The sequence below is a fragment of the Bufo bufo genome, chromosome 10 (assembly GCF_905171765.1).
Source record: "Bufo bufo chromosome 10, aBufBuf1.1, whole genome shotgun sequence".
Taxonomy (NCBI): domain Eukaryota; kingdom Metazoa; phylum Chordata; class Amphibia; order Anura; family Bufonidae; genus Bufo; species Bufo bufo.
The window spans coordinates 137161639-137179661 of record NC_053398.1 but is presented as its reverse complement, the minus strand read 5'-3'; the positions used below and the strand labels follow the sequence as shown (position 1 = coordinate 137179661).

The following is an 18023-nucleotide window of genomic DNA, read 5'->3' as shown; positions in this document are numbered from 1 at the left end:
GACCAGAGGGGGGCTGATGGCTGACCAGAGGGGGGCTGATGGCTGACCAGAGGGGGGCTGATGGCTGACCAGAGGGGGGCTGATGGCTGACCAGAGGGGGGCTGATGGCTGACCAGAGGGGGGCTGATGGCTGACATGGGGCTGACATGAGGGGGGCTTATGGCTGACCAGAGGGGGGCTTATGGCTGACCAGAGGGGGGCTTATGGCTGACCAGAGGGGGGCTTATGGCTGACCAGAGGGGGGCTGATGGCTGACCAGAGGGGGGCTGATGGCTGACCAGAGGGGGGCTGATGGCTGACCAGAGGGGGGCTGATGGCTGACCAGAGGGGGGGTGATGACTGACATGGGGCTGACATGAGGGGGGCTTATGGCTGACATGAGGGGGGCTTATGGCTGACATGGGGGGGGCTTATGGCTGACATGAGGGGGGCTTATGGCTGACATGAGGGGGGCTTATGGCTGACATGAGGGGGGCTTATGGCTGACATGAGGGGGGCTTATGGCTGACATGAGGAGGGCTTATGGCTGACCAGAGGGGGGCTTATGGCTGACCAGAGGGGGGCTTATGGCTGACATGGGGCTGACATGAGGGGGGCTTATGGCTGACATGAGGGGGGCTTATGGCTGACCAGAGGGGGGGCTGATGGCTGACATGGGGCTGACATGAGGGGGGCTTATGGCTGACATGAGGGGGGCTTATGGCTGACCAGAGGGGGGCTTATGGCTGACCAGAGGGGGGCTTATGGCTGACCAGAGGGGGGGCTGATGGCTGACATGGGGCTGACATGAGGGGGGCTTATGGCTGACATGAGGGGGGCTTATGGCTGACATGAGGGGGGCTTATGGCTGACCAGAGGGGGGCTTATGGCTGACCAGAGGGGGGCTTATGGCTGACCAGAGGGGGGGCTTATGGCTGACCAGAGGGGGGGCTTATGGCTGACCAGAGGGGGGGCTGATGGCTGACATGAGGGGGGCTTATGGCTGACATGAGGGGGGCTTATGGCTGACATGAGGAGGGCTTATGGCTGACATGAGGGGGGCTTATGGCTGACATGAGGGGGGCTTATGGCTGACATGAGGGGGGCTTATGGCTGACATGAGGGGGGCTTATGGCTGACCAGAGGGGGGGGGGGGTTATGGCTGACATTGGGGGGGTTATGGCTGACATTGGGGGGGGTTATGGCTGACATTGGGGGGGGTTATGGCTGACATTGGGGGGGTTATGGCTGACATTGGGGGGGGGGTTATGGCTGACATTGGGGGGGGTTATGGCTGACATTGGGGGGGTTATGGCTGACATTGGGGGCTGATAGATGGCTAAAGGTTTGGGGCTTGATCTGAGCCATTGGGGGTCTGATCTGAGGTCTGATTAACATTGGGGGTCTGATTGCTGGTCTGACCTGAGGTGTAATGGTTTTTTTTTTTCTTATTGTTCTCCTCTAAAACCTAGGTGCATCTTATAGGGCGAAAAATACGGTACAGTGCAGCAGAGACCAGTGCAGCAGAGACCAGTGCAGCAGAGACCATAGTCAGTTTATATAGTCATTATATAGTGTTATATATTTTAATATGCACCTTGTGTTTTGTTATGCGCGTGAATCAGTCAGCCCCGCCCACCCACTAAGCCCCGCTGAAAGCTGTAGGCAGTCTGGGCATGCTGGGAGCTGTAGTTTTGCAACAGCTGGAGAGCCTCAGGTTGGCAATCCCTGGCGTAGACGGTATGCGGGGAGCGGAGGCGTAAATGGACCTTCATGTGAAATCCACGGAAAACCTGCAACAAAATCCGCTCCAAAGGGTACGGCCGACACCTGGCGTAAATGCTATGGATTCTCTGCAGTTGCGGAAAATCGGCAAAGTGTACCAGCAAAGCGTTGGAGTGAACGGAACGTGCTGTGGGCATATTAGGCCTCGTGCACACGACTCTATCCGTTTTGCGGCCTGCAAATTGAAGATCCTCAAAATACCAAAGGCAGTCCGCATTTTATTTGCGGACCCGTTTTTTTTCAACATTCTGTCGACATATTCCATCTTTCTGCAGAACGGACATAGGGACGCAGAAAGCACACAGATGATCCATGTGCTTCCCGCATCCGTTCTGCAAAAAGACAGAACATGCACTTTACCTGTCCTAAAAATGAGGACTATGGACGCATGGAAGTCAACTGGCTGCCCAAAAATGCGGATGCAACGCAGACCACATCTATATTTTGCGGATCCACAATTTGTGGACCGCAAAATGGATACGGTCGGGTACAGGAGGCCTCAGGCCTCGTTCACATTTCTGTGCAGACAGCACATGCAGCCATTAATTTTAATGTGATTGTTCAAGCACAGTCGGTCAGTGAAAAAAAATCATGGAGGTGTGCAGTACTTTGGTCCATGATGTGGACCAGACATGCCCATTAAAGTCTATGGGTCAGTGAAAAATCCCTGACACAACACAGATGGCGTCCATTTTTTGTGCCGCCGATTCATTCCCTGTGAAATCGGTTGCAAAAATCAACTATGGTCTGTGGCATGTGGATGAGATCTATAAAATCTCATTCACTGCCCTTGCACTGTAAGCCACCATATTGGAAATGAGCCTATCAGTGCTGCTCACAGCAGCCAATCAGATTCCAGCTTTCATTTTCTCCTGAGACAGTTGTACAATGAAAGCTGGAATCTGATTGGTTGCTATAGGCAACACTCTAGACTGGCTTCTCTCTCTTTGTCTTATACACGCCCCTAAGCGAAGTTTGATTGACTAGCAGAACTCCACGCCCATTCCACTCTCCTAAACCGATTCTGATTGGACGCCTGACGTCATCGCTAAAGCGCGTTCACGAGAGGGGGCGTCTATGCGGGGAGTGCGGTGTCGGGGACGAGCCTTGTGGACGCGCCCTGTGAGAGGGAGCATGTCCGCGGCCAGAGCCAAGAAAGTGAAGATGGCCACCAAGTCCTGCCCGCGGTGCGACCAACAGGTGAGGGCTGCCCGCAGCTCCAATGGGCGCAGAGCCCGGCCGCAGCCTGGCATTGCTGGGCGCTGCAGGCGGTGATCTGCCCGGTGATAATGCGGCGGAGAGCCGGTATTCTGTATCGTCAGCATGTGTTATCGTAGGACGTGTGATATTACCTGCAGTGTGGGGGAGGGGCGCTGTCTGGCATCACCTTATCAGGGGGCTGTACATCAGCAGTGACCAGTCCTCTCCCAGTATATCTATCTGTATAACCAGTCCTATCTGTAACCAGTGCTCTCCCAGTAACCAGTGCTCTCCCAGTAACCAGTGCTCTCCCAGTAACCAGTGCTCTCCCAGTAACCAGTGCTCCCCCAGTATATCTATCTGTATAACCAGTCCTCTCCCAGTATATCTATCTGTATAACCAGTCCTCTCCCAGTGTATCCGTCTGTATAACCAGTCCTCTCCCAGTGTATCCGTCTGTATAACCAGTCCTCTCCCAGTGTATCCGTCTGTATAACCAGTCCTCTCCCAGTGTATCCGTCTGTATAACCAGTCCTCTCCCAGTGTATCCGTCTGTATAACCAGTCCTATCTGTAACCAGTGCTCTCCCAGTAACCAGTCCTCTCCCAGTATATCTATCTGTATAACCAGTCCTCTCCCAGTATATCTCTCTGTATAACCAGTCCTCTCCCAGTATATCCGTCTGTATAACCAGTCCTCTCCCAGTATATCCGTCTGTATAACCAGTCCTCTCCCAGTATATCTATCTGTATAACTAGTCCTCTCCCAGTATATCCGTCTGTATAACCAGTCCTCTCCCAGTATATCCGTCTGTATAACCAGTCCTCTCCCAGTATATCCGTCTGTATAACCAGTCCTCTCCCAGTATATCCGTCTGTATAACCAGTCCTCTCCCAGTATATCCGTCTGTATAACCAGTCCTCTCCCAGTATATCCGTCTGTATAACCAGTCCTCTCCCAGTATATCCGTCTGTATAACCAGTCCTCTCCCAGTATATCCGTCTGTATAACCAGTCCTCTCCCAGTATATCCGTCTGTATAACCAGTCCTCTCCCAGTATATCCGTCTGTATAACCAGTCCTCTCCCAGTATATCCGTCTGTATAACCAGTCCTCTCCCAGTATATCCGTCTGTATAACCAGTCCTCTCCCAGTATATCCGTCTGTATAACCAGTCCTCTCCCAGTATATCCGTCTGTATAACCAGTCCTCTCCCAGTATATCCGTCTGTATAACCAGTCCTCTCCCAGTATATCCGTCTGTATAACCAGTCCTCTCCCAGTATATCCGTCTGTATAACCAGTCCTCTCCCAGTATATCCGTCTGTATAACCAGTCCTCTCCCAGTATATCCGTCTGTATAACCAGCCCTCTCCCAGTATATCCGTCTGTATAACCAGTCCTCTCCCAGTATATCCGTCTGTATAACCAGTCCTCTCCCAGTATATCCGTCTGTATAACCAGTCCTCTCCCAGTATATCCGTCTGTATAACCAGTCCTCTCCCAGTATATCCGTCTGTATAACCAGCCCTCTCCCAGTATATCCGTCTGTATAACCAGCCCTCTCCCAGTATATCCGTCTGTATAACCAGCCCTCTCCCAGTATATCCGTCTGTATAACCAGCCCTCTCCCAGTATATCCGTCTGTATAACCAGCCCTCTCCCAGTATATCCGTCTGTATAACCAGCCCTCTCCCAGTGTATCCGTCTGTATAACCAGCCCTCTCCCAGTGTATCCGTCTGTATAACCAGTCCTCTCCCAGTGTATCCGTCTGTATAACCAGCCCTCTCCCAGTATATCCGTCTGTATAACCAGCCCTCTCCCAGTATATCCGTCTGTATAACCAGCCCTCTCCCAGTATATCCGTCTGTATAACCAGCCCTCTCCCAGTATATCCGTCTGTATAACCAGCCCTCTCCCAGTATATCCGTCTGTATAACCAGCCCTCTCCCAGTATATCCGTCTGTATAACCAGCCCTCTCCCAGTATATCCGTCTGTATAACCAGCCCTCTCCCAGTATATCCGTCTGTATAACCAGCCCTCTCCCAGTATATCCGTCTGTATAACCAGCCCTCTCCCAGTATATCCGTCTGTATAACCAGCCCTCTCCCAGTTTATCCGTCTGTATAACCAGCCCTCTCCCAGTATATCCGTCTGTATAACCAGCCCTCTCCCAGTATATCCGTCTGTATAACCAGCCCTCTCCCAGTATATCCGTCTGTATAACCAGCCCTCTCCCAGTATATCCGTCTGTATAACCAGTCCTCTCCCAGTATATCCGTCTGTATAACCAGCCCTCTCCCAGTATATCCGTCTGTATAACCAGCCCTCTCCCAGTATATCCGTCTGTATAACCAGCCCTCTCCCAGTATATCCGTCTGTATAACCAGCCCTCTCCCAGTATATCCGTCTGTATAACCAGCCCTCTCCCAGTATATCTGTCTGTATGGGCTATATCCTATGTATTATATATTTATAGTCAGTGGCCGCCCCATATTATGCAGTTATTATTATTATTATTCCTTGATTTGATGTCGTTAGATCAGCGCTTCGTATTTATCGCTGGGTATTTATATAATAACCTTCGTAGTGATAACAAGAATTGTAATAGACATGATAAATAGCCTGATTGTTCCTTAAAAAAAAAAAAGTATTTTTCAGGTTCAGTTGATAATCTGGATGTAAAGATTAGATTGGACTGTGGGAATAAAGGGGTTAATTACATGTGGTGGGAATTAAGGGGTTAATCATCACGTGTTGTCTATTTCAGACGGTGGGAATAAAAGAGTTGATGACGTGTGTTGTGTATAAAGGGGTTAATGATGTGTGTAGATTTCAGACTAGGAATAAAGGGGTTAATTACATGTGGCAGGAATTAAGGAGTTAATCACATGTAGTGTAGCGTTCAGACCGGAAATAAAGGAGCTGATGACGTGTGGCGGGAATAAAGGGGTTAATGCCATGTGGTGCAGATTTCAGACTGTGGGAATAAAGGGGTTAATGAGGTGGTGACAGTAGCGGCTGTCAGGGGAGTTCACTTATATTTCGGGGCTGCATTGCTTCCCGGGTGCAGCCCATACACCGTAGGGTTAATGATTGGATATAATATTTGGGCCGGGGGAGGGGTGATAATTGTTGCTGTGGGGCCCATGTGGCACCCGCTGTGGGGGCTGAGCTCAGGCGTCAGGTCCTGTGATTTCTGTGAAGAGTATGTTTTGCCTGGAGCAGAGAGGGAAGTGAGAGCGCTGTGGGGAGGGAGGGGTTAACAGCTCTTACTGTACTGACTGAGGGGCCCTTACCTGGGGAAGGGGGGAATTTTTTGAGCAAGTTTTTGCAATTTTTTTTATATTTTTTTGCTAATTAAGGACTATTTTACACAGTTTATTTTTTAAGGCGCTGTTGTTTTTGCCACATTTAGCTCCAGATGTCTGGGGTAATATGAAACGCTGGACGCAGAAGCGAATTTTTGCTCCTGCAGTTTTTGTTTAAAAGGCAAAGTTTTTTTTTTTCCGTCTTTTCTGCTTCTTTTGAAAAACTTTAGCGTGCCGGAGTCAACGTAACCGTTCGCTCCCTGCAGACAGGCTGGGAACTGCGCTGCAAAACCGTGGTAAAACGTGTGCGCTTTATTGCTTTTATGTTGTGTTTTTTTTTTTGGAAAAACAATAGTTTAAACAGCTACAGGACGGCGCTGGGGGTTACTTGGCCGCGGCACTGATCTGGCGGTGCCCTAGGAAATGTTTAACGCACTGTTATTGTTATAGTGGTTGGCGCAGGGATTCTGTTTGGTCCCTTTGCCATCCTCCACCCCTTTAGACCCTGCACCAGGCATAAGGGTGCTGCCACATGGCTAAAAAAAACACACCAGTAATAAAAACATCCACAAACATTGCACAGGTGGACTTTTAACTCTAAAAACACAAGCTAATGACCTAAGTTTAAAAAAATAAAAATCCAAAAACCCCCACAATTTTATATTTTCTATAATCTTCCATGCAGCCTCTGGAGCTGGTTTTTGCCTTTTGCATAAAAAAAAACACACACACACAAAAAAACAGCCTAAGGTCTCTTTCTCACGAACATGTGCTCTCCGTGGCCGTATTGCGGACCTGCAATACACAGGGTTCGTTCCGTGGGCATTCTGCATCGCGGATGCGGACCCATTCACTTCAATGGGTCCAGAGATGCGGAATGGGTGCAGAACGGAACCCTACGGAAGCACTACGCAGTGCTTCCGTGGGGTTTCGTTCCGTTCCGCAAAAAGATAGAACATGGCCTATCTTTTTGCGGAACAGCCGAATCGCGGACCCATTAAAGTGAATGGGTCAGCGATCCGCTGCGGCTGCCCCACGGTGGATGTTCGTGCATTGCGGCCCGAATTGTTTCCGCAAAACATGGATCCCGCGCCGCCGTTTCTGTAGAAATGTCCTATCCTTGTCCATAAAATCAACAAGAATAGGACATGTTCTATCCTTTTTTGCGGGGCCGCGGAATGGACTTACGGATGCAGACAGTACACGGAGTGTTGTCCGCATTTTTTGCGGACCCATTGAAGTGACTGGATCCGTAAAAAATGCTACGGTCTTGTGCATGAGCCTTTTTACATAGTACCTGTTTTGCCTCGAGCGTTTGCCCCTTATTCCCCATGTTCCTGACTTTGTGTTGTGCCGTTCCTCTATTATTCCTGCTAGAAGTTACGAATGGATTACTATCAGTTGGCAATAAAGGTCCAGATGGGTGTAACTGGTTGGGGGGGGTGTCCCTGCACAGTGTAACACTAGCAGCACTGATTGGATAGAGTCAGACTGTGCAGGGATAAACACCCAATGGGTGACACCCAGCTGGACCTTTAGGTTACCTGCACATGTTGTAGATTCTCGTGTGGAAATGCTGTAATGTAATACAGAACCAGTAGAGTGTATGCGTTTAGACAAATCTCATGGACACTTTCCTTTTGCGTTCCATGCGGAAATTGACCTGCCCCTGTCGTGCGGATTTTGAACGCTCTGTTAATATCCATAGAGCTGCCCCCCCCCCCCTTCCCGATACTTCATTGTCCGGTACAATCTAGTCTCCTTTCTGTACTGAAGGGGCCGCAGCGTCTGCCCGCCTTCCCTACACACTTCTCGCTCTTGTGTAAGACCTCGCTACGTTTTTTCCAGAGCTCTGGAATTTGTTCCGTCCGCAGAGTTTGTTTTCCAGGATCTGTCTCATCCTCGGCCCGCGTTCCAAGAACCGGCGCTGTATGCCGAGCGAAATCACGGAGCAGACGCCAGTAATCCAGCAGGAATCAGACCCTCACCATATCCTTAAAAAAATAAAAATGTTTAAGAATTTGGGCAAATGCTGGAATCCCAGAATTCATTCATTGAGGGAAGGCTGAGCCCGCTGCGACATTCCGTTATTCCAGCACCAAATTCCTTAGAATATCCACTCTTGTGGAAGTCGGCACCGGAGCAGGAAAATGACCCCATAATCTGCCGGAGGGTGTGGGGGTCACCTACATGGTGGATGGGCAAAGTAGGTATGTACATGCAGTGTATGAGGGGGTCACTGGAGGTATGTACATGCAGTGTATGGGGGGGGGGGGGGGTCGTCACTGGAGGTATGTACATGCAGTGTATGGGGGGGGGGGGGGGGGGTCGTCACTGGAGGTATGTACATGCAGTGTATGGGGGGGGGGGGGTCGTCACTGGAGGTATGTACATGCAGTGTATGGGGGGGGGGTCACTGGAGGTATGTACATGCAGTGTATGGGAGGGGGGGTCACTGGAGGTATGTACATGCAGTGTATGGGGGGGGGGGGGTCGTCACTGGAGGTATGTACATGCAGTGTATGGGGGGGGTGGTCACTGGAGGTATGTACATGCAGTGTATGGGGGGGGTCACTGGAGGTATGTACATGCAGTGTATGGGAGGGGGGTCACTGGAGGTATGTACATGCAGTGTATGGGAGGGGGGTCACTGGAGGTATGTACATGCAGTGTATGGGAGGGGGGTCACTGGAGGTATGTACATGCAATGTATGGGGGGGGGTCACGTTGGATAGTTCCGAAATACTGCTGCTCGGACCCTTGTACTGTACGACGCGGGGTCTGTCACAGGAGGCCGCTGACCTGGGGCCCCTGCTCTCTGACCCACGCACTGCGCCTCCCGGATCACCCTGTGACCGTCTGCTGCTCCAGCTCTTGTAGGACTACAGGTTCCAGAATACCCTGCCATCTACCAAGTAAATGGAAAGAAGACCTTCCCTTTGACAAGAACCAGCCCTTGGTAAATCTAAGCTTAGAGGTCATGCAGCTGTATGTGCCCCTGTGCGTGGGCTCCCCCCGCAGACGCCTCTACTCACCGCAGTGTGTGCACCGGGCCCCTGAGAATGCAGCATGAGCACACACAACGCAATAGAGGCTGCCCCTGGGGTATGCTGCTGCTTATTGATGCCACTTGTACTTAACTATTCGTCTGCCGGGGGCACTGCACTAATTATAAGGCGTCATAGTCTGCACACTACAATTCTGGGTATGCGTGAATATTCGTGCAGGCGGCACTTACGTACCGATGCAGGCGGCTGCATCTCTCCCCCCTCCCCCCTTACAGTTTTTGCATTTTCCCTTTAATTTAATGGGCAGGAAGAAACATTTTGGGGGGTATTTATAATGAGTCGAAAATTTGTCAGTTTTGCGTTGCTTACTTTGTGCCAAAATTATCAAATGTCACGCGTTTTCTTAAATTTGGCGTATCTTTAAACCTTAACACTATTGTCTACAAATGGCGCTTCAGTTTTTTTTATATTACTCCTTACTGGAGAGTTTTTAGTAACCCTTTAAAAAAAAAAAAAACGGAGTATTAAATCAGGAGTGAAGCTAATTGAAATAAATATTCACAACCATTTTCGAAAACTGGAGAGAATTGCAGGATCCAAACCTGTCTGGTAGTATCTCCTGTGATGGGCTTAGATACAGCAACGTGGCATGCAGTGTTAGACTCGATGGGCTTAGATACAACAACCTGACAGGTGGTATCACATGTGATGGGTTTGGATACAGCATCTCAGCAGAAAGTATCGCCTATGGTAAGCTTAGATACAGCAACGTGGCATGCAGTGTTAGACTCGATGGGCTTAGATACAGCAACCTGACAGGTGGTATCACGTGATGGGTTTGGATACAGCATCACAGCAGAAAGTATCGCCTATGGTAAGCTTAGATACAGAAACGTGGCATACAGTAGTATCACACTTGATAGGCTTAGATACAGCAATCTGGCAGGTAGTATCACATGTGATGGGTTTGGATACAGCAACTCGACAGACAGTATGATGATGCCCAGCTGTGCTGGGACTTGTAGTTCTCCACGCCTTACTTACCGCCTTTTTGTTGTGTCCTCCAGGTTCCTGTCGCCTGCAAGTCCTGCCCTTGTGGATATATCTTCATCAGCAGAAAACTCCTACATGGCAGACAGATGGAGCGAGTGCCCCCCACCTCAGGTACCCGTCAGGGGGCTGTTATCCACATTTATATCTGCCGTTTCACCGGCCAAGACCCCATTTACCTGACTGGTTGTAGACTGAAGTCCTTACACCTCGTGAGTCGAGCGGCAAGAGCTCGGGATCTGTGCTTCCTTACTTCACCGGAGTTATTGACCTGAATGCAGAGAATTGGGGGAGGGGGTGCAAAAAAAATGAGGCTCACCGCCTCCATCCAGGGGGGGCTGGCACTTATTGCCCCCTGTCTTTGGAAAGGGATAGAGGCAGGTATGTCACTTAGGCTATGTTCACACGCAGCAGATTTCTTCTGAAAATCTGTTCCATCACAATGGGGCTGTCCTGGCGTTACAGGGATTTCTGCGAGTCTTTGCAGCAGATGTGCTGCGTGTGAGAGATGGAGCCCTGCAGAAGTATACACACCCCCTGGGGTTGAGTCGGCCTGTGCAGTAGGTCCCCTAGCGGCTGCGTAAGCCTCTCCTATAAGCTATTTCCTGCAATAACCCTCATCATCCCCCACATTTATAAATGAGGTCATGTCACCCCCCCCACCCCTCTTCTGGTTAGCCTCAGGGGTGCAGAAATGAAGATTTGACTGGCTGATCTAACTGGGTGCAGGTATGTTACCCCGTCCACTGACACTTCTGGGGGTTGCTTCATACAGTTGCAGCCACCAGTTTACAGAACATACCCTTCAGCAGTAATAAAACTGCCCCCCCTCCTTTCACTTCCTACAGAAAACCGCTCTGATCCCAAGAGACGGCGAACAGAGAGAATCAGGAGAGAAAGGACAAACTCCACGGCCAGTCGAGACTCTGAGAACAGGAGAAGGTCGCGATCCAACAGCCAGTCGGACCAGATACGGCGCGGCAGGGGCCGGCCAAAGACGGCGGCCACCAAGAAACAGGAGGAAGAGAAAGGTAAGGGTTAACTTAAAGGGGAAGGACCCTGGAAGCTTTGTTCTGCCAAATGAAACCCTCACCCTCAGGGTCACGACGACGGTTTGTTTTCCTCCATAACGATTGCATTGCTTTCATTTAGAGGGTCGACCTTCGTTTAGCATTTCGAGATCGTAGAGGTAAAAATCAGACTTGAAAACAGGGTGAGGTGCGGCCTCCAGCCTGGGCGCAGGGTGAGGTGCGGCCTCCAGCCTGGGCGCAGGGTGAGGTGCGGCCTCCAGCCTGGGCGCAGGGTGAGATGCGGCTTCCAGCCTGGGCGCAGGGTGAGGTGCGGCCTCCAGCCTGGGCGCAGGGTGAGGTGCGGCCTCCAGCCTGGGCGCAGGGTGAGGTGCGGCCTCCAGCCTGGGCGCGCAGGGTGAGGTGCGGCCTCCAGCCTGGGCGCGCAGGGTGAGACGGGGCCTTCAGCCTGGGCGCGCAGGGTGAGACGGGGCCTCCAGCCTGGGCGCGCAGGGTGAGACGGGGCCTCCAGCCTGGGCGCGCAGGGTGAGACGGGGCCTCCAGCCTGGGCGCGCAGGGTGAGACGGGGCCTCCAGCCTGGGCGCGCAGGGTGAGACGGGGCCTCCAGCCTGGGTGCGCAGGGTGAGACGGGGCCTCCAGCCTGGGTGCGCAGGGTGAGACGGGGCCTCCAGCCTGGGCGCGCAGGGTGAGACGGGGCCTCCAGCCTGGGCGCGCAGGGTGAGACGGGGCCTCCAGCCTGGGCGCGCAGGGTGAGACGGGGCCTCCAGCCTGGGCGCGCAGGGTGAGACGGGGCCTCCAGCCTGGGCGCGCAGGGTGAGACGGGGCCTCCAGCCTGGGCGCGCAGGGTGAGACGGGGCCTCCAGCCTGGGCGCGCAGGGTGAGACGGGGCCTCCAGCCTGGGCGCGCAGGGTGAGACGGGGCCTCCAGCCTGGGCGCGCAGGGTGAGACGGGGCCTCCAGCCTGGGCGCGCAGGGTGAGACGGGGCCTCCAGCCTGGGCGCGCAGGGTGAGACGGGGCCTCCAGCCTGGGCGCGCAGGGTGAGACGGGGCCTCCAGCCTGGGCGCGCAGGGTGAGACGGGGCCTCCAGCCTGGGCGCGCAGGGTGAGACGGGGCCTCCAGCCTGGGCGCGCAGGGTGAGACGGGGCCTCCAGCCTGGGCGCGCAGGGTGAGACGGGGCCTCCAGCCTGGGCGCGCAGGGTGAGACGGGGCCTCCAGCCTGGGCGCGCAGGGTGAGACGCGGCCTCCAGCCTGGGCGCAGGGTGAGACGCGGCCTCCAGCCTGGGCGCGCAGGGTGAGACGGGGCCTCCAGCCTGGGCGCGCAGGGTGAGACGGGGCCTCCAGCCTGGGCGCGCAGGGTGAGACGGGGCCTCCAGCCTGGGCGCAGGGTGAGATGGGGCCTCCAGCCTGGGCGCAGGGTGAGATGCGCCCACACCTGTAATCATTTACTTTATATGAGACATAACTGCATGCCGAGTTTTGCAGCAATCTGACTTTTCTTTCTGGGTGCGGTATTTTTTTTAGTCAGTGAGTGTATATACAATAATATATTCAACCCCCTTTTCTGAACATAGATTTTGTTCTCATTAGTCACCTCCAAAGCTGCATTAAAAATTCTTCAGCTTGCAGGATGGCACATCGCGATCCCCACAGGGCGCGCCTGCTGCACTTTCACGCAGCTCCATGCTTTATCCACATGTCTTTGTGGCAACTCTTTCTCAAAGGGCTTTTGACGAGGAACTAATCTTTCCCTGACTGCATTTACAGCAAAGTCCAGTGCAATAGAGGAGGGAAGCTGCTGGTGTTTTAAGTGCAGCTTTGGATGGGAATGTAGTATAAGACCGGATATAATGGAATATCAGCACGAGGAAGGGCATTGAATGAATATGTTGCCTCTTAGGCAGATACTTGGGAGAAGGAAACAGAGTGGTTGTCAGAGAAATGCTCCCAGGTAATTACTCAAATGGTAATTGCTGCAATATGGTGGCGTTCACCGCTGGATGTGTGGAGGTAAGGGAATCCCACCTGGCCTCCTAATGCTACCCCACAACCCGCGCTCCTTGCATCCTACCCCCAATGACCTCCCTTCTTAATTTTGGGTAGCTCATGGTGGCCACAAGGGGCACTATTCTTCCTACATGACCTTTTAGTTTATAGGTTGTTTTCCATTTGCTGCCTCTGCCTTCCCCATTGGGGTCTTCTAACCTTTAGCATTGTCTAATCCCGCATCCCCCCCCCCCCATCACCACTACACGTCACCTTCTCCTCCCCTCACGCTGCTTAACCCTAACCCATTAGTCTTGCTCGGCAGCAGGGAGGAGCGGCAAGGACTCCGGAGCCGAAGGGACAGCGGCAAGATACGCCGAAGATGTGAGAGCGCAGCGTGGAGACCGGGGAAGCCGGAGGCAGCAGTGGATGGGAGAAGGTAAAGTAGCTGCTTGTGAGCAATTGTACTGGGTCGACAATTGCTCGGTGAAGCACTTGTTGTTTTAGTTTTTGTGCTGGTTTTCTTTTATCCTTGCCGCTCGTTTCCGTTCTCCCCTCATTTGTCCGATAATTAATTCCGAACATAAGCACTGAAGGTGTAGGGGCAAGCTGACAAATTCAGGGGTGAACCCTCACTCACAGGACGCTGAGATATGGGGTGCTGTTATCAGAGCTGCTGGCTGGTTCGTTACGGATCACCGGTGACACAGGGACCGATAGACTGGCTCCGCAGTGTGACGACCATGCAAACAGCTCCTCATATCTCAGCTTTCTAGACACCTGTGAGCATGGATTTTGGGATGTATGGAATTTTTTTTTATTTTTTTATCATAGTTTTTTTTAAACAGCTTTTCCAAAATTATACAAACAATAAGGACTCCTTCTTTACAGATAGTAGTACAGCCGATCAAATGAATGACCTACAGAGCCATTATTTAAACCCACACAAAACAAAAAGAAATAAACCCTCCCAGCGCCCCCCCCCCCCCCCCCCCAGCGAAGAGACGGTCCGCCATTTTTTAATAACCATATCACATCTCAACATACTGTCCAACTGACAGTCAGTAAAAAAAAAACATATCCCTCCCATGTACGTGCGTAGGGCCCATCAATAATCATACCTAACCACTTAGGGTCCATTCACACGTCCGCAAAATGGGTCCGCATCCGTTCAGCAATTTTGCGGCACGGGTGCAGACCCATTAGTTTTCTATGGGGCCGGAATGTGTTTCCAGTCACTCATCCCGGTCTGCCCCCCCACCAGCATAAGTGGAGTCTAGAGCTCTAGACCAGACCCAGTGGAGGAGGACCCGGCCCCAACGGAGAACCACGTCTCACATATTGCTGCAAATTTGGCCTCACACTTCCTCCTAACATGTACTATGTTTAGAAAGGAGGGTGTATCATTCATCCTGTTAAGGAATTCAGCCACCGAGGGAGGCTGTGGGCGAATCCAGAATCGAGCTATCAGTTTTCGGGCTTGAAATAATAGGCGTTGCACCCCAAGACACACCTCATGATGCGCAATGTTCACCACCCCCAGTAGACCACCCCTGGAAGATGTGCTAAATTTATTTTGGGGCCTGTGTCTCTTAGTTAAAGGTCTTGTCTCATCTAGGATATGCTCCCATTGTCTGATTGGGTGCGGGTCCCACCGCTATATCGAGAACGGAGCCCCGAAAGTGGTGGAGGGTGCACTGCGCATGTGCAGTCGCCCTCCATTCATTTTCTATGGAGCCGCCGAAAATAGCCGAGCGCTGGCTCCGCTATTTCCTTCGGGCCCATAGAAGTGAATAGGTGCGGTGGCTGGTCATGCGCGGTGCGCTCCCATTCACTTCTATGGTCAGAGCGCTTGGTGGTGGCCGGACCGGAGTCCTCCAGACACCACTTTGCAGGGCTCCGTTCCCGATATAGGTGCGGCTCCCACCTATAAGACAATGGGGGCATATCCTGGCGATATGCCCTCCTTGAGATGAGACAACTCCTTTTATTTGGCTCATCTTACGCCAATGCACTTCTGCCATATGAATCGCCAGTCTTAGTAAATTCCCCCCATAATATCACCGTCCTTTATCATCTTGTAAGTGACATCCATGACTGTCGCGTCCTCCATTGGTAAAAGGCTTTTCCCATTACAACAACTTATCCCCTACCCACGGGATAGGGCATAAGTGTCTGATCTTCAGGGGTCCGAGAGCTAGGGCCCCCTCCGATCATGAGAACAGGGGCCCATGCTTCTCCGTTTGACGCTGTGGACAAGCACCAGAAACCGCTGGGTGCTTGTAGTTGGCCATCTCCAGCCGTCCTATAGCGCTGAATTGAGCGGCAGAATCGCATGTCTGGTGCTGCACTTAAATGGAGGAACGAGGCCTCCTTTCTCTTGATAGGCGGTCGGACCCCTGCCGATCACACACATCCCCTGTCCTGTTGTAATGGGACAACCTCTCTAACCCCTGTTCATACTGTGCAGTTATGTCAGGTTTGTGTAATGTGTTGATTCCTACAGGTTTCTGTATACATTTTTGAATACGTCTTCTCAGATGTTATAATGTCCGTGTGTGGTCATTGTGTATACGTCTGTGTGATACGATTTTTCCTTAATGGTCAGCGAGACGTGACAGCGGGGGGCGCTCCTCTGTGTTTTATGTGATTTCTGCGGGTCTAGCTAATGATCTGCAACTTCCGACACTCCACGTGTTGTAAAACTACAACCCCTAGCATGCACACTCGCTCAGCTGTTTTCAGGACCTTCACGACCATGCATTTCACAAACGGCCCATTCATCTCGGTGACGACGGCGTCATGCTTCATTCTCCCTGTGGTGGCGCCGCAGGGACCTCTTGCTGACTGCTTCTCCACAGGTCCCTGTTTCTTGGCGTTTAAATGACTGCTTATGAAATCTTTTTCATTTCTTTTCTTTTTTTTTCTTATAGAGAAACAGGAGAAGGAGGTCGACATGTACGCCAACCTCTCGGATGAAAAGGCTTTTGTGTTTTCTGTGGCGCTGGCAGAGATTAACAGAAAAATTATCAATCAGAGGCTCATCCTATGACCGTGGGGGAGGACCGCCGACCACCGCTAATGAATCCACGTAACTGTCTATACCAAAATCCAGACCTCTGCGTCTCTAGGAAACGATACGAGGACGACCCTGCACTAAAGACTTTAATGTCCTGGTTTTTTTTTGTTTGTTTTTTTGTAAAGCAATATTCTAATATTTTACACGTCGGTTTTATTGTTTCCGTTTCTTTACAACATGGTGATTTTATTCTGTTTTAAGAGGCGGAATCATCCTGGCCAGCAGCCAGACTCAATATATTTAAATGCTTGATATAAATAAAGAATATATATATATTGCAATTTTATAAATTAAAAAAAATATTGACAAATGTACAGTTTATATACCCTTTTTATATATTAAACAAGTGTTATCAGAGCAAAGCCTCGGATTTTATTTAATATCTAATAATGTAATACGGCCCCCAATTTACAAGAATGACTACTATAATACTGCTCCTATGTGCAAGAATATAACTACTATAATACTGCTCCTATGTGCAAGAATATAACTACTATAATACTGCCTCCTATGTACAAGAATATAACTACTATAATACTGCCTCCTATGTACAAGAATATAACTACTATAATACTGCCTCCTATGTACAAGAATATAACTACTATAATACTGCTCCTATGTACAAGAATATAACTACTATAATACTGCTCCTATGTATAAGAATATAACTACTATAATGCTGCCTCCTATGTACAAGAATATAACTACTATAATACTGCTCCTATGTACAAGAATATAACTACTATAATACTGCTCCTATGTACAAGAATATAACTACTATAATACTGCCTCCTATGTACAAGAATATAACTACTATAATACTGCTCCTATGTACAAGAATATAACTACTATAATACTGCTCCTATGTACTGGAATATAACTACTATAATACTGCCTCCTATGTACAGGAATATAACTACTATAATACTGCCTCCTATATACAAGAATATAACTACTATAATACTGCTCCTATGTACAAGAATATAACTACTATAATACTGCTCCTATGTACAAGAATATAACTACTATAATACTGCTCCTATGTACAAGAATATAACTACTATAATACTGCCTCCTATGTACAAGAATATAACTACTATAATACTGCTCTTATGTACAGGAATATAACTACTATAATACTGCTCCTATGTACAAGAATATAACTACTATAATACTGCTCCTATGTACAAGAATATAACTACTATAATACTGCCTCCCATGTAGAAGAATATAACTACTATAATACTGCCTCCCATGTAGAATAATATAACTACTATAATACTGCCTCCTATGTACAAGAATATAACTACTATAATACTGCCTCCTATGTAGAAGAATATAACTACTATAATACTGCCTCCTATGTACAAGAATATAACTACTATAATACTGCTCCTATGTACAAGAATATAACTGCTATAATACTGCTCCTATGTACAAGAATATAACTGCTATAATACTGCTCCTATGTACAAGAATATAACTACTATAATACTGCTCCTATGTACAAGAATATAACTACTATAATACTGCTCCTATGTACAAGAATATAACTACTATAATACTGCCTCCTATGTACAAGAATATAACTACTATAATA

At 50.1% G+C, this 18023-nt stretch overlaps 1 protein-coding gene across 3 annotated transcripts; it reads left to right on the top strand.

The window, feature by feature from the left end:
• Positions 1-2850: 2850 nt before the first annotated feature.
• On the top strand, positions 2851-16776 carry C10H16orf87 (chromosome 10 C16orf87 homolog). 3 transcript variants are annotated; one of them, XM_040410026.1, is made up of 5 exons: positions 2851-2964; positions 10351-10447; positions 11182-11364; positions 13673-13783; positions 16278-16776. In XM_040410026.1, exons 1-5 carry the CDS (start codon positions 2899-2901, stop codon positions 16394-16396), a joined length of 576 nt encoding a protein of 191 aa, XP_040265960.1. In that variant the 5' UTR covers positions 2851-2898; the 3' UTR covers positions 16397-16776. The 3 variants fall into 3 exon arrangements, with proteins under 3 accessions (XP_040265960.1, XP_040265959.1, XP_040265961.1); XM_040410025.1 differs by having other exon boundaries at positions 13670-13783; XM_040410027.1 differs by lacking the exon at positions 13673-13783.
• Positions 16777-18023: the final 1247 nt, after the last annotated feature.

Coding starts and splice junctions, on each gene's coding strand:
- C10H16orf87 (XM_040410025.1), top strand. CDS start 2,899: ATGTCCGCGGCCAGAGCCAAGAAAGTGAAGATGGCCACCAAGTCCTGC. Junction 10,448..11,181: donor GCGAGTGCCCCCCACCTCAG/GTACCCGTCAGG, acceptor CACTTCCTACAG/AAAACCGCTCTGATCCCAAG. Junction 11,365..13,669: donor GAAACAGGAGGAAGAGAAAG/GTAAGGGTTAAC, acceptor CTTGCTCGGCAG/CAGGGAGGAGCGGCAAGGAC.